The 12,933-nt window shown below is 39.9% G+C and overlaps 1 protein-coding gene across 1 annotated transcript in view; it reads right to left on the minus strand.

Moving 5' to 3' along the window:
- ARHGAP15 (Rho GTPase activating protein 15) overlaps positions 1-12,933 on the minus strand; it is a gene marked incomplete at its 3' end in the record, with an annotated part of 314,335 nt that overhangs the window by 16,084 nt on the left and 285,318 nt on the right. The window contains exon 12 of the mRNA XM_084264739.1: positions 7,700-7,805. Coding sequence (XP_084120865.1) covers positions 7,700-7,805 — 106 coding nt within the window. The remainder of the gene's footprint in view (positions 1-7,699; positions 7,806-12,933) is intronic.

The following is a 12,933-nucleotide window of genomic DNA, read 5'->3' on the forward strand; positions in this document are numbered from 1 at the left end:
TCGAAGTGCTGGGGGATTTACATGCCAAACTCCCACTAGCCTTAATGAATTACCTGCATAAATTCCCTTTCAATCGATAGTAGAATAGATCCTATTGTGCTATATTAATTATTTTGCACAGAATGCTGACATTTTGGCATTGAAGTCCTTTTTTTTTGTTGTTGTTGGTTTAAGTTCCAATGAATATCTTAAGAAACTTCAAGTCTATTATTTATTTTACAGCCTCATTCTGTGAAAAATCCCGTATCTTTAGCCAGAAAAATGGAAAGCATTGCAATTTACCCTTTGATGACCTGGTCCTAGACATTAAAGCATTAGGGCCCAATCTCCCAAAATAGAAAAAAAAAAAAGGAAGAAAGAAAGAAAGAAAAAGAAAGGGGGAAAGAAAAAAAAAAAAAGCTGTTTTGTAATGAATTGAGCATTCTTAATTTTCACCAGCAAAAAACATTTGAGTTGAAAAGAACACTAACCCCAAGCAATATTAAGAGGTTACAAAATCACATAAATTAACTCCGCCAGTGCTATTTTACTAAAGCTTATGTGAGTGCAAACCAGAAGCAGGACTCTCACATGGTCTTGATTACCCTGAGAGTACTTAGCAGTAACCGGCCTTCCCCGGGATGTGCTGGCCATATGCACTCGTACGCCCACAGCGCCAACATGCTCATGGATGAGCCTTCAAAACCGTGGGGGGCTCGGGGTGGGGGATTGGGAAGTCAGCGGAGAGTAGAAGTGAGAAGTGTTCTCTGTGTCATCGTGGGCAAATGCCTTACCCTCTTCATTCCTCACTTTCTCCATCTACACAACTAGGATAATAAAACTTACTGACCTGAAAAGGAAGTTATGAGATTTAATTAATGTTTGAAAAGCTTTTTTGAGATTGTTTGATATTGAGTAATGTGGGATGAACAATAGGAGCTCTTTGAAACAGGGGCTCTATCTATCTGTGTTTGTGTACTGCACCTAGCACAATGGTGCCGAACAGCCACAGAGTCAACCGTATCATCAATATTTAAATTAAAGCTATGTTAATTATTTTTATCGTTCTGTTATTTGCTGATACACCAGTTCAGTACATTTTGAAGCTTGGTAGCATTGAAAAGTACCAAGTGTAATTATTTGCCTGATTGTTATGAAAATCAGGGTTTATATTTTTAAATGCGGCTGTGGAAATAGGAAGTGTGTGGAAACACAGGTAAAACCGTGGCTTTAATTACTCGGTTTTCTTCTCTTTAAAAAGACTAAGCTGTAAGGTGTTCCTCAGGGAAGAAGTGAACTTTGCAAACTCCCTTATCCCACAAACAGAAGGAATAGGCACGACTACAAAAACCTCTCCAGCAAGCCCTCCCTGTCCAAAAGGAATAAAAGAAAAATGCATAAAGGTGCTTCAGAAAGACTGGATTTTGTTCTTTACCTTTAATCCAAAATCTATTATGCCTCTTGTCCTGTGCACAGTTGTGCCTGGTGCACATTTCCTTGTGCCCGGTGCACATTTCCTTGTGCCCACTAATTTTTGAGGGGAGAGTTTAGCAGACCAGTGTGTATTTGGCAGAGAGGAATACATGTAACTCCTCTCACTCCCCCAAATTGAGCTCTGGGAAGCTTTGGTAAATGGGACAAGCGTTGGCACTGTTCCAGCTCCTTTCTAAAACTCTTCTATAGCTGAAACAGAGAAAAGCACGTGTGCAAGAGCATGTCTCGATATATATTTGCCCTTCTGAAGCTACAAAGTGAATAATTCATTTCATGTAAACCTTAAAATGCTAGTCAGGGATGCCTGAGTGTCTCACGTCCCTGGCCGGTCACCACCTACTCACTCTTCTGGTGCAAGAGGAGGTTTCTCCTCCTTGTGTTTCCAGCAGTAGGAAGGCGGCTAAACTTTTCTCCCTGCTGCTGTCCTGTGGCTGAAAAGCCAGAGCTGCTCCTGAGTTGCCTGATTATAAAGAAACCTCTCGATCCAGGAAATAATTTCAGTGAATAGTCTTGTGCCTTCAGTTAAGGGCTTCTGCACGTTCCTGAATCTGAGTAGTCTTCCTGAAGCAAAATTGAAATGCCCAGCCCGCCCTTTGGGCTGCAGGTCTCTCACAGGCTGCCTGAGGTTTCCCAAACACAGATTTGCTATATACTCCTTCCATTCCAAGAACTGTTGCTTTGTTGTTGGTTTTTTTCCCCTTTTTTTTCTTTTAAATAGCTTCTACTTTTTTTTTTCCTTCTGCTTTTTCCTAATAAAAAGCTTGTACAGTTCCTAACGTAATCTGTTCTTCTGCTGTGTGAAAAAAGGTTTCTCCTGAGCGTAGATTTAATATGTAAGCCTGCCCGAAACTGCTGATATGACACATAGTTTAGTAAGTGAAAATCACATATGTTTGCTACATCTTTCCTCCACCAACTTAAAAAAAAAAAAGTTTACAGACATCCCCTGCTTAGTATTATTAGATGCCATACTTTAACTTTATTCTCTGATTTTTTCCCCTCAGAATTCTGGGTACTGCTGCTGGACTTGTCATCACATTGTCATCGTGTCCTGGTGTGCGGGCTACTGTGGGCTTCTGTCTAGGCATGGCTTTTTCCTTTCTTTAAAAAAAGTCTTTAATAGGTAGGGATAAGTCTGTTTACTTGCTCGTACTTTGCAAAATGCCATGCTCTTCAGAAAGTAACTACCATGTTGCAGCTTTGGGGTATGTGTTGTGTTTGTCAAGGTCAGCCGCTTTGCTCTTAGAGAGCTATGGACGTGGGGAAGGTTATTTTCCAAAACAACTAAAGCATGAATCTTGCAGTACTCAGGACTTTTTTTAGATAATATATTAATATTAGTGGATTTGTGTTAGGCAAAAAGTTCTACTTTTGATGAGCTTATTTTCAGTGGTATCGATGCAAACGATTACTCAAAAGGATGAAGAATTTGGGCATGGGGGAAGGCAGTCAGAAAGAAAATCATCACTCGCTGAAAGAGCAGGATGGCATCTGAAAATGTCTTGCTGTGCTGTGTACAGTATGGAAAAAAAATGGAATTAAAAAAAAAATAAATGGAGTTACTTAGATTCAAAGGTGAATCAGAAGGAATTGGCTTCTGCCTGGGCAAGGCAGCCAGATAGGCCACAGTAACAGATCCACGTGATAAACCAAGAGGCAACTGCAGAGCTCCCCAGACAACCTGCCTGAAGTGCCTGCCAAGGAGGCAGATGCTGCTGCTGGAAGGATATCTTCCACAGTTGGGCATCTGGGTTCAGCGCTTCCCACGTAAGGGAGAGGGATGGTAGCGTCAGGCTGGCCCCTGTCTTCCCATTTAATTATTTCAACATCCATTTTATACTTTTGTAAATAACACGTATTATCCTGCTTTTGTGCAGGAAAACAGTAAGTAAGGAGAGGGGGGTTGGTCTGCAATAGATCCCTTTGCAGGGGTGTCTACATGGATGGGCAAAGACGGACTCAAGCTTGGCTGCCCTGTGCTCCAGCCTGGTCAGACGTGAGACAGCTCGGGTCTGGGAGTCGCAGAGCTGCCTTGCGGTGGCACGGAGCTCAACCTAATAAGCAGAGCAGGCTGAGATTCATTAATTTAACATTAATAAGCACAGCTTATTAGCTCAGGCACAGCGCTGTATAATGCAGGCACACAGCTTCTGGAGCAGAGCTGCGTCCGCCCTCGGCAGAGGACCCAGCCAGGGTGCTCCTCTCCCCTGCTGCATTTTGCATTAGGGAAGAAAGAGTATTTTCCAGTTGCTGCAAAAGCTTCTGTGCAAAAAAACCCCCCACAAAACCACACCCCTCCAGGTTTTTAGATGGCATTGATGGCCAAGGCTGAGTTTTTAAGCCATTTAAACTTTTCGTGCCTCAGTTTCTCAATGGGTGTGTAAGAGCTAGCTGACAGATGCTGCTGTGAAAGAAGGTTATGTTACCGATCTTAAAATACAGTAGGGTCCTTAAATAGTGAAATGCTCCTTCTGCCTCACTTGAATTACAGTTTTTTGAGTGAATTACTGGGTACAAATAATGATTTATTAGGAAGGGATTGGCTGCGCTCTGTTCGCATTTGCGTGGAGAGCCAGTGCAAGGTTTCTGCATCATTTGATGTCCTGCACATGCCTGCAAAGTAGGACAGGAAATGTATATCAATTTTATCTGGTACCTGCGATTAGCTCACTCTGGGAGTAAAATTCACTTGTAGATAAGCAACAGGAAAGAGTGGAGCCCTGAGGAAGTGGGATGTTGTTTTCACAAATGTATGGGGCATGAACTATATATAGCAGGTTAATATAGTTCAAACATGTTCAGGTAGAACAGGCTGTTTTCTATGTCCCTTTATTTGGGAAAATCCCTACTCAGGTTGGGTTCTATTGTTTCTTTCAGGCATAAAGTGTATGGCTGTGGTTAGCTCTGCAGGAAGAAGTATGAATAAGCTAATAGTTGTCCTCAGTTATTTTCAGTATGAGTTCAAATAAAACTATTTCTTATGGTATTAGACTGACAAGAGCTACATGGTATGTCTGTTCAGGCCCATATTTTGTCTCTTCTGTTTATGAATAGAATGAAATTCAGGCAAAGATGAACAGGGGACATGGGTGGGTTGATCTCCCCCCCATCAAATACAAAAAACTTAAAAGAACAGGTACTGTAACCCTGAGCTTTGCTTTTAATCCCCCTCCTGTGGGCTTCATACACTGCCCTGTGACTTCTTGCAACTTCAGAGGGCTTGGTTTAAGAAAGATAGATGGCACTGGTGTTAATCCCTGCTGCTAGGCCTTTCTCGCAGACTCTCTCATCAGCTGCTTTGTCTGCCTTTCTGAAGGAGGACCCTTCTGAAGTGCGTTTCAATTGTTGTTTGTGCTTGATCTGGACCTATTCCTGTGGACTGCATCGCCGCCGAGTGAAACCACAGTGCAGCCTCGCTGCTGGCAGTGATTTAGGGTAAGTGTGGCCTTCCGGGCAAAGGTTGGGTTCTCGTGCTGAGCTCCTGTGTGTCAGTGAGACATACGCTCTACATGCTGTACGGAAGTCACAGGAAAGGAAGGGGCAGGGGAAAGGGAGGAATGCTGCAGAAGACAGCGTAACTATGGTCCTTCACCTTCTCCCATAGAATCCCTTCAAAGTTCAGTTCAACACCAGGCAAGAGCAGCCATCATCTTCCCCAGCAGATACAGACATTGCAGTAATACGCCTCAAATCAAACCAGTTTACTTCCTTCCCCCCCCAAACTAATCTGAAACTTTTGAACCTCCTGTGATTGCCACTGAGTGACCCCAGTAATTGAAAGGGATGGGACAAGGTGCAAGTCACTGGTGAGGTAGGCATAGTGTGCATATTGGCATCCCTTTTCTGAAGAGCATACCGAAAAGTGAAATAATTCTATATCTTGTAATTCTGTATTTTGTAACCTCTGCAAACTAGCCTTTTCTCCTAGGTTAATTTAAACAAACATAAGTTGCCTGTATTTGCATAATATAAACATCTTGCCATTACTAGTAATGGATGTAAGCTTCTTTATTCTTATTTATGGAGCCACGAGCCACTCAGACTGCCCTCAGTGTCTCGCATTGACAAGTTCAAGAGAACATATCAGTTTTTATCTGGTTTTTGGTGTTTTCCATAGCTGTTCTACTCCTTCCGTATCAGTGGAGCAAAGCTTAGAGAATAGCCATAGCCTTCCCTGAAGATGTGTTTGTGTGGTAGAGAAGGCTGACCTTCTTCACAGAGACTCAAGCGATTGCTCCTGTAATTCTCAGGCTCCCAGATGACTCGAATATCACATCATCCTGCCTTCTCTCACGCTGTGCCTTTGAATCAGATTACCTCAAGCTTCACCATGCTGTCTGACACCAAGGTAAGATACTTACATATCTATAGAGTTGTAGTCAAGCCTGGTATTACGTACATATGCATTATGAGGTATTGGTATTTTAATGACTGTATTTTAGTGTGGGGTTTGGGGTTTTTTTTTTCCCCTTTTATTTTCTTTTCCCCAAAACCCACCAGTCTTGGTCCAGTTTTGCCAGTTATTCTACACATACACAGCAGGAAACAATTGCTGTCCCAAACAGATTATGCTCTAAAAAGCCAAGGCAGACAAAGGCAGCATTATCATCATTTTGTAAACAAGGAACCAAGGCACAGGGAGATTAAGTGATTTACCCAAGGTCACCCAGAACATCCGGTCAAAGCCAAGAACTGAACCCACGTCTCCCGAGTCTCAATCAAGTGATTTAACTGTAAGATCAAAGACTTATTGTGTATACCTGATATCTCTCCCCTAAGACATGGTAACAAAACTTTCTTCAGGTTAGGATCAATGCCACATATGGTACAGTAAATTTTGTGTGTGGCATATCTGTGCTGACAGCGTCTACCCACTTCTTGCACTCAGGTTCTTCCCAGGAAATAATTTCCGTTATTATTCTTCCACTGACAGTAATAAATTATCATCCTTCTCTAGATAACCCGCTGAAGGAGAGAATGTGAGCACACGGTACATCTGAGGAATACATAGAAAAGTGGTTTTCTGCAAGGCCAGACTCAGTCATTTTATGGACTGTTTAAAATCCTTCTACGCTTAATGAAATAGGGACATTCCCACGACTATATGGACTTCACTTTGCAGTTTCAGCTGGAAGCTGCAAAACAAGATAAAGGATCTTCATCTCTTATACGTATATGCCAGGAGAATGTAGCACAAATGATCAGTATAAAGGCATCATTCATTAGCAGCTCAGACTAGTCTTCTACTTGGAGACTTTATTACTCACTCACTGGAGTCATTATATCATTCCTGGGATGAAATACTTCTCTGTGCCCAGGGCTTCCATGGAGCCCTACATACTACTTAGTCACTTCAGTTTTAGTGCTAGTTTGGGTGAGAATTCACTATGCAAAATGGCACTGGTTAATCCCAACAGCAGGACAGCCATGAAGGGAGGAAGAGGATCCTGCCTTCTGTGTACCCCTAAATTTAGGTCTGTCACTTCTACCCAGTCATTCTGCAAGTGCATGTAATCTACGTACATTTTTTACTGTTAACACCAAGAAACACAAGAAGAAAACCCAAGGTGAGCATGATATCCTGGGTAGACATCTCTTGAAAACAGAGTTCAATGAGTGCAGAAACCAGATAAGTGGAGTATCACAGCGTCATTTTTCCTTCTCTATTGTGTCTCAGCAACACTAGAAGAGGAAAGATGCACTTCCAAATCACTCCTCAGCATTTTTTTAGACATCCTGTGTTGTCACAAGCTTTCTCCTGAGGCCCAAGAGCTTGCAATGTATTTTCTTGGGCGAGGATATTTCTACCCTTATATATTTCTATCCTTATATATTTCTACCCTTCCATCTCAGTAAAGGATTTTGAATGGCAAGAATCTAGATGGTGAAAATCCAGGCCTATTGTTGGAGAAAGTCAAACCAAACTGGAACGTGGTGCATTTCAACGTAGCTGAAGCATAGTAGTCCTTGTCTGTCTGACTGCATCAAGGTAAACAAAACTCTTTGGTTGTTTTTTTTCTTGTAAAGGAATCATTCATGCTTTTGCTTAGACATACTGATTTCTTGAGCAGGAATAGGATATACATAGAAACCATAAATCATGCTTTGTTTTGCCAAAGAACGTAATTATCGGCAGTGTTTTGGGTGACATTTCCAATAGGATTTGGACACCACACACTGATTCCCTTTAAAATGATCGATCTGTTAGTACTGCAGTTCTACTTACTTCTTTAGATGTTCAAAGAGAATTTTCATTGTGTCGTAGTTCGGTCTAGGGAGCTTTTTTACCAGGCTCCTTATGGATTTTATTCGAGTGGCGTTGTCCTGGATTTCTAAGGGGAGAAGAAAAAACAAAAAGAGAGGATAACCACTTGAGTGAGATATTAGGACATCGCATTTCCTAGTATTGTATCTTGTACCTTAACGAGAAAAGCCATCATTAATATATGGTTAATACTAGCATATATCATGACTTCTGTCATCTTAATTGATAATTTACAATAGGTAACTTACAAGAATTTAAAATTCTATCTTGAAGATGCATTTTCTGGTTCACAGAATTATATTCTTACACTTTATGTTATTTTACTAGATTGTTATTCTAAGCTAAAATACCTCCATGTATTAAGGGACCCACACGTTAAGTGGAATGCCACTTTGGAATTTCATTTGTCCAATGGTGCAGCTTCTCAGATGGATGCACTTCCCAGGTAGTCCTTGTTGTCCTTTTTTTCTCATCATAACTTAATTCGCTATATTTATGAATCTCTATCCTTAACACTACACCCTACCATGTGTGAAGAGATAAAATAATTTGCCTTTTCTTTTTCTTATTTAATCAATCTCGTGATCAATTATTTTGAGAAACTATCCCAGTGTAGCTGTTTTCTAATACCTGCAGCATCTCAGAGCTGCAATTTCTGTAGGAAACAATTTGCTTTTCAAACTTGCAATTAGTAACAAAGAATGCAGTGCTAAGAGCTTTAATCTCTCTTTTGAGGTGATAAGAAGGTTGCTGTCCTTCTTGTTAAGATATACCTTCCTGTTGATGATATATGATTCATAGTTTCATGGGAAATGTTTGACTGATATTTTCATCGATTTGTAGAAGATGTTGCAACTAAAGCAAAGTCATGTACAACTGTGCTTTCGCTTAGGAACAGATTAGATAAGGTGTCTGACGTAGGGAAAACATCTTGCATGTTACATGCCCTAGATAACCTGAGAATACTTCTCTGATCTTATCATCTATGATTTAATTATCACCTATCATTCTTCGTATACATTCCTTTTTAATATTCATATTACCCTAGCACCCAGAGATCTCAATCAGGACTGAATCCCAGTTGCAGTAGGTGCTGTGTAAGCATACATGGTGATTAGTGCCTTGATTCAAAGATTTCACCCAAAAAAAAGTTTCAAGCGAAAAATTTCCTGCAAGCAAATTGAATTTAAATTTAAAATTACTAGGATAACATTCCTTCTTCATATTCCTAATTCGGGTTGAGATTAGTACTTCCTACACACATAGATGTATGTACTTATGTTGTTTACAGGTTGAACATGACAGGCAAGAGCTCAAAGCAGCCAATGCATAGATACTATTTTCCAGTAACTTCCCGATGGATTTGTTCAATAGGAAGTCATGCAGGTGACAGCAGTGATAATGAAATTACACACAAATGAGGAGTACACTTCCTGTTTATTTTATTCTTCCCTTCTGAGAGCACAAACTCCTCCAGTCTTGCAACCCAGTCAGCCCTTGATGTTTTCTGCTGCAAGCCATCAGTACTGTTAGCTTTTGTCCCGTGGACAATGTGTCCTGTGGAAATTTGACTAAAAGCAGCAGATGAAAATGCATGAAATTTGCAGAAGTGAATTTGTTGTAGGAAGGGGAGATACAAATTCTGTGGACCTTTTATTTGCGCTGCTCGGTGTGTGAACATGCTGTGGACGTGCTAGAGAAGTTATATTTAGATTGGGGTTGCCCTGGATGTACTGCAACTTCTGAAACAAAGCTTCTCAACTAGTTTATTTTTTAAATTCTGTTTTCTCCCACGAATTCAAGGGACTTGAGCAGAACTGAAACATTGAGATAGGGAAAGACTCAGTGTGAGGAAAGGCTCACTGTTCACTGCTGACTACTTGCAAGGAAATTTGGTACAGTAAAACTTTATCACGCTCTCTTGCAGATAGAGTGGCTACTCTGTGTTGATTAATGCAGATACCAGCTTGGTAATCACCTTCCCTACAGAAACAGCTACCTTACAGAGGCTGCTCTTCCTCAAAAGGTGTATTTGTAGAAGAAATAAAATACAAAGAGCAGTATTAATTTAGAAATAAATTATTTATTGAGAGAATGGCAATGGTAGAAAGCTTTGGTTTAGGGCTTAGTGTATCAAAGTCATCAGTGCTGGTATACAGGAAAAAAGATAGTCAGGTAGGCACTAAAGCAGAAAACCCACAGAAATTTTGCGTAAAATTATTTTGTGAATCAGTCTGGGGTTTTTTTTAATTGTTAGTCTGTTGTAAAACAAGAAAAAAACCCCAACAGGCAACATGTGGTAACTTTAGTCAGCATTTCTGAACTGGGAATGATAAACACCTCTGCCTGGCTCTGGCATTTATCAGTACTGAGATATTATTACCACATAGAGTCACAGCATGGTTACTGTTATCATCAAAAAAAAAAGAGCCAGCTAATCTTAATGGTTTGTAAAGCCGTTACCTGCACTGGTCTGACATTTATCATGATCATTTTACCACATGAGTCCTACATTGCAAAGGTATTTTATCTGGAAGGGACATCACTATGAATTATTATTTGCAGCTAGGTAGAAAATTGTATGTTGTAGATACCTTTTCTCATTATAAATCACAGTCACATTTCACCATTTCCCACACAAAGCTGCTGAGCCCAGGCTTTTTGCCATAACACTTAGTCTCGCTCCCTTTTATAGTTCCATGAAAATATTGGGTACTCTTTCATTAAAATGGTTGATACTGGTGTTTTTTGTAAATGCTATATACACGCTTGATTTTTCTCCAGTATAAAAGAATTTGTTTTTCCACTCGAGAAGCTGAAGAGGATAAACTGTTCATTTTTTTTATTAAAGCTTACTCTCACTTCAGTTTTTGTGGCTGGGCTTGTCTTTACTCTTGACCTTGTTGATGGAATATTTAACAGATCAGATGCAAGATCTTATGTTTCATTTGCAATACCTATGTATTTGCTTGCTTTCTGTAAAGCTACAAGTTCCACTTTACTAGAAATTTTCCCCTTTCAGATCGCTAAACAGGAAGATTAAGTTTTGGCGGGTTTTTTTGGGGTGGGTTTTTTAGGTTTTTCTCTTTATTGTGATCAAATGGAAGGACAAAATCTTTAAATATATGTTTGTATAAATAGAGAAGGAGACGGTATCCCCCTTGGCACTCTGTTATGAAGCCTGACAGTACAGGGTGCAAAGGAAGGAAAACACTCTGAACAGTTGTTAAATTCTCCAGCTAAGTCTAGTGAGTGAAGCAGACTAGTTTTGATAAATGAAATAATATTATTTTTCATTTTACTTTTTTTTTTTTTTTAAATTGTGAAAAATAGTGAGAATCCAGGGGAAAGATTCCCAGTTTGGAAAGTTAGACTCTCTTTTCTCTGTGAAGACATCTGAAAGGAAAAGAGTCATCATAATCACATGCATCAACTAAAGAATGAGAGGATGGTTAATCCTTTTTTTGCATGTTTTGGGCAAAATATGGAAGATGTAGGTGATAATTTCAGCAGATCAAGATACTCCGAAGCGAATCGCAGATGGTTTTCTGTGTAATATTTTCATAGAGCATATATTTAGAATTTGGGTTACTGTCTTTTGAAATAAGGCTGGCTCCCTTTAACGGAGCCAAACTGTGGAGATGCTCTCTTGTTTATATTTAAATGAAGAATGCATTGAAAAAAAAACCCACCCCACCCCACTTAATATTATATAAGCTCTTTTGTAAATGAGCTTTGGATAAACATTTGAGCTCAGAGGAAAACATGATGTGTCTGTAACATTAACAGTGGCTGGGTAAAAATGAATGAAGAAAGTAACCTTTAGAACTCGTGTCCATAAAGAATACTTAAGCAAATCCCACCAAATCTTTCTTTTAATCATTAATTTTAAATGGACGTAGATGTTTACAACAAGCCACTTTGTTTCAGAACAGGAAGTCCAAGGTTTATCTCCAATAACTCACGTTTGCTAGGAAGGGATGTATGTCTCTAACCTGACATGCATTCATTATTTTGTAAGGTACTGGAGTCTGACCCATGACCCTCCTCAGACCTGCTGCATTATTCATGTCCGACTCACTTTGTGTAGTTTTACTATAGCACCCATTTCCCTTTACCAGGCATTTCAGTGCCTTGTGCATGTTTAATGTTAAATGGCATTTATGGCTCACATTAATGCCTAATTTTATCACAAGCCATGGTTGCTTTTTATGCTCTCGAGCCTCACAGCCGAACTGCTGAAAAAAAACCCTCAGTGATTTATGATTCTGCATAAAATATCAAACTATTGATCTGCCACCTAATCTATGTTTTCTTCTCGTTGTTTCTTTTTTTTAAGTATGGGTTTTTGTCTGAATTTCTTACATGGCTCTTCTCACCTTGTTTTGTGGGGTTGGGTTGTTTTTTTGGATAAGATTTCTGCTGTGGTTAAAACGTCACACACTGTTGCTACAGCAAAATCTGTCTGCCAAGAGTTTTTCCAACAATTCGCGACTGATTCAGCCGCCGAGAGAAAGACAGGTCTTGTCTGGGGCTTTTTTTGGTTTGTTTATTCCGTGGGGTTTTTGTAAATTTTTTTGTTGTTTATTTTTATTTCTACTTTTTAATCGGAACTGAGTGGGTTAGGTGGATTTTCGAGTGCTAATGAAATTGTGAGACTTATGGCGCTGGCTACAGCCAGCCGTAGTGTGGGCAGACGCTCTGTGAGCTTCCCCACTGTGCTGCTGTGCAAGCATCCCCGCTGTTATGTTTGCTATAGTTTTAATGTCTGTGAAAAATTCCTGATGCAACTAAATTATGTTCTGCCCTCTTGTTTGTATAAATAAACACCCGACTTAGCCAATTCATCTTGCTCTTGCCCATTCTAGAAGCTTGCCCTGTCACACAATGCTTAACCCCAGCCCTTGATAGCTTTGGTGTTATCAGGGAAGCAAAACTTGCTTAAAAGAGAGTGCTCTGTTGGCTTGATTTTTTAAATTTTTTGGAGGCTTTATTTTTTTTTTTTCCAGAGACGTCAACTGCCCAAAACTCTGCTTTTGTTTGGTAAGGCTTTGCATTCTGGACATCATGCTGGCTAAAATACAGAGATTTTTATGTAGAAATTTATAGATAAATTATTCGTGTCTCTTTTAATGTCAGGATATTTTTATGTTACTGTATGCAACATAAAAGTCCCAATTTTAATCACTTGCAGT

Source organism: Gallinula chloropus (assembly GCF_964237585.1).
Source record: "Gallinula chloropus genome assembly, chromosome: 5".
Taxonomy (NCBI): Eukaryota; Metazoa; Chordata; class Aves; order Gruiformes; family Rallidae; genus Gallinula; species Gallinula chloropus.